Source organism: Nematolebias whitei, chromosome 13 (genome assembly GCF_014905685.2).
Source record: "Nematolebias whitei isolate Nwh7 chromosome 13, NemWhi1, whole genome shotgun sequence".
Classification (NCBI taxonomy): domain Eukaryota; kingdom Metazoa; phylum Chordata; class Actinopteri; order Cyprinodontiformes; family Rivulidae; genus Nematolebias; species Nematolebias whitei.
The window spans coordinates 42802099-42805829 of NC_056510.1; the positions used below are offsets into that span (position 1 = coordinate 42802099).

The 3731-nt window shown below is 40.6% G+C and overlaps 1 protein-coding gene across 1 annotated transcript in view; it reads right to left on the reverse strand.

The window, feature by feature from the left end:
• Positions 1 to 2227: 2227 nt before the first annotated feature.
• The window catches only part of itgav (integrin, alpha V), a gene marked incomplete in the record, with an annotated part of 192048 nt that continues 190544 nt past the window's right edge, over positions 2228 to 3731 (reverse strand). The window contains 2 exon segments of the mRNA XM_037686717.1: positions 2228 to 2621; positions 2694 to 2813. Coding sequence (XP_037542645.1) covers positions 2529 to 2621; positions 2694 to 2813 — 213 coding nt within the window.

Here is a 3731-nt window from a genome sequence, read left to right on the forward strand (position 1 = left end):
TATGGCTGCTCCAAACTGCCCTGCTCCTTAGTTACTGTTGCTATGACCTCTCCAGTTGCCAACAGCTGTTCTGATGATGCAACCTATACAAACGGCTGTAGACCGCAGCAGGGTCTCTACAGGTTTTAAAGGAATGACTTCAGGTTTTAGGAGGCACCACGGCACATTTTTAAAAGCCATAAATCTAAAAACAACGAGACGATACTGAAGCTGTGAATTTTAGAAAAGTCCATAAGTTTAGCATTGATTAGGGTTCAAGTCATCAATACACATGATGAGACACAAAACCGTTTTATACTTGTTGGTAAATGTATTATTGAGAAAATGTTGTGAAATGCCACGTCACAACAGAAACTTTCCCCGGCGCTTTCAATAGCTGCCCACTGCACCACCTGGTGGTGGATGGGTTAAATGCAGAGACTAATTTCGCCATTGTATGGAAACATACAGTGCTGACATTGTGATGACATTATTATTATTATTATTATTATTATTATTATTATTATGAAGTACAGATGTAGATACCACATAAATGCTTTAAAACTATTTGTCTGAAATTCTTCTGCTCATCAGACCTAACGACCTCAGAGGCAGGAAAACAGATGATTCTTGTAGTTTCCCAGTTTTAAATTTAAGTTATATGAAGAATAAAGCTGACATGGTCATGATACTGTTTGAAGACACACCCAGAGGACGTGCACCATTCAGTGATCCTAAACTTGACGTTTATTTTATTTTACTGCAGCCGAGGATTATGGGACATTTTACTAGTGAAAGTACACAACATGAAGGTTTGTGCTGGATGTAAAGGAGCACAACACAGAGCTCTGAGCAGTTACGTACAGCTCCAGATACAAGTGAAAGTGCTGCTGCACATCACGGTTACTGAAGTTCTAAGGTTTAAAGTCACAGAAGTCTGCTTGGATTATTTTATTCCCCATTTAATCTCAAATCAACAACTTTCTTCTCGTCACTTTGATCTTTTCCTCTGAAAAGTTGTTGACTTTATTTAAACATTTTTAACAAGAATAATGACATTTCACCTTTAGTTTCAACTCCTTTACCTGAAAACTTTAAAGCGGACAAAAAGAAACTATTGTTTTGACAGTTTTTCTGTTGCGTGACCGCAGCGTGCCGTGATCGTCCGAGCTGAAGAACGTCTCATCATGATTTAAAAAGCTGAAGGACGATGACCTGTGCTCCGCTGGTTTGTTTTGAAAATGCTACAGATGTTCGTAGAAATAGAAAGGTATGAAAATAAATGACATTTCCCAGAGAACCTTAAAGATCATGGAGGAAAGAACGGATTAAGATCAAATGAAATGAACTCGTTATATTTTACAGTTGTGCGTTTGGCCTGAAATGATTTTCTGTAGCTGTAGTCCCAACATTTTACCTGTAGAGGGCAGTGTGTCAACAAACAAACAAAATAAAACCTGAAGGCTCCAGAGTGGGCTTTAACACATGATCAGTTCAAACTCATCAATCCTGCATTCATTTTATAAACACAGGAAAATCATCTTCTTGGCTGAGGTGCAGAAACACTGAAGAAGCTGGACTTATTCTTATTAATTAACACATTAAACACACACAGCAAACACCTCCCCGACACCCCGAAGCACAACTGCTACACAAGTTTCCACAGAAATATTAATGTTCTCATGTTTTCAGACCAGAACAACTCGTCCATGATGATCCAAAAGGAGTGACTTTAAATATTCAAGTTCATTTTGCTGCAGCTGTCGAACATGACTGCACAGCTGGTCCAACCACATCACTGCTGCTCATCGTTTACCCACAATCCCCTGCGTCACTGCTGTCTGTTCTTTCAAAATTATTCTCTTTAATACTCACAAATCAGAGGAAACTAACTTTTTAGGAGATTCATTAAAACACTTTTAGTTTTTAAACTTTTAACAGCTCATCAACTATGCTGTTTGAGCTGAAACGTGCAAATCAAGGTCAGCTGTGCACGTGCGACTGCAAAACAGTGAGCGTCTTTAAACAAACTACACCGTAGCTTCATCTGAGATGGAAATCATTCTGACACACGTGAACAGTTTACAGTGGAAAACACTAAACTGCTGTCTCTGTTGTTCTGCTCAGCTGATGCTAACCAGCTGCTAACTGCTCAGCTGATGCTAACCAGCTGCTAACTGCTCAGCTGATGCTAACCAGATGCTAACTGCTCAGCTAATGCTAACCAGCTGCTAACTGCTCAGCTGATGCTAACCAGCTGCTAACTGCTCAGCTAACAATCTAGCACATGAACAGTAATTACCGTCAGTGTGCCAGACTAAAACACAAACTGTCCTTGAAAATTTAAAATAATCATTTCAGAGTTGATTTCATCAATAAGCAAGATTTTTTTCACCTTTTCTTTTGGCACAAACATGATCAATAGAGAAACTACGTGATTTAAAGTTAAACCAGCACCATTATTACCCCCCCATCACTCAGTCCATCAGTGGTTCTCTCTGAGGTTGTTGGAGCCTCATATTTCCTCTGGGTTTGTTCCGTCTTGACCTCTAAGCGTCTGTGTTGCCGTTCTCCTCCGGCTGCAGCTGCTCCTTCTCCGTGCTGTCCTGCTGCGGGGGGCGCACTCTCTTAAAGAAGCCCAGCTACAGAAGAAAACAGATGATGAAACGACAACTCCAAAGAGCCACAGAACACATGTGGGAACAGCTGCTCACCTTGTACATGATGAAGATGAGCAGCGCCAGCAGCAGCAGGCCTGCCAGGACAGCCAGAGCCACCACCCAGCCCGGTACCGGCTGAGGGGTGTCAGCCACCCACATCACCGTCATACTCACCTAAACACAACACGAGCAGTGGGTCAACGTGTGTCCAGCCAACATAAGACAGAGTTTCAGACCCGTGTGTGTCTTGTTCAAAATGCATGCTCCTGTCTGCTGATAAAGGTTGAAGTGTTTGTTTTTACTACAGTTGTTTTAGGTTTAACAGTCAAAGATATTAAAATCATGATTTCTATTTTTAGATTATTTAGTAATCTTGGGTTTCATAATAATTAAAGATGTAAACAGATGAGGTCAAAATGCAAAGTAGTCAATAATACAAATATAATTTTATTTATCCTTCTAAGGCTGCTCCCTTCTTCAGGGGTCACCACAGTGAACTAACTCGTATGAAGATTTGGCGATTACTTTGACGCTGGATGTTCTTCCTGAAGCAACCACAGATCACCGAGCTACCACAGCCTCTGTGTGAAGCAGAGCTGCTGTCTAGGGTGTCTGGAGGAGCAGATGGTGGGGGTTAAGGACCTGCTCAATGGCCCAGAGTGGGTAAATGAGGGTGGAGGCAGGTGTGGGTGTTTCACCCACAGATATCATATAATCACAGATATCATACTGTAGTGAACTAAGCCTCAGGTCAAGTCCTGGCCTTGAGGACCTTCCTGGGACAAGAACTGTATTTCATTGATTTGAGTCCAGAAACACAAGATTAAGTTCATCCAGAGACTTTCTCTTGTCCTGCACTGATCAATTGAAAGAACACTCTTTTTTATTATCATTACTATTTTACAAATTTCTTGATAATCAAAGTGTGTGTAGTTCAAACCATTTTTAAATGTTGAAGTGAACTACTCATTTTAAATCAACTGTGAAACAGTATTAGTGATTTTTAATCCTCATTCAAAGTGGAAATCAAATTGGAATGTGTTACGGAGTAATTCATGCATTTTCTGATCTTCTGTCTGAAATGAGCAAGTT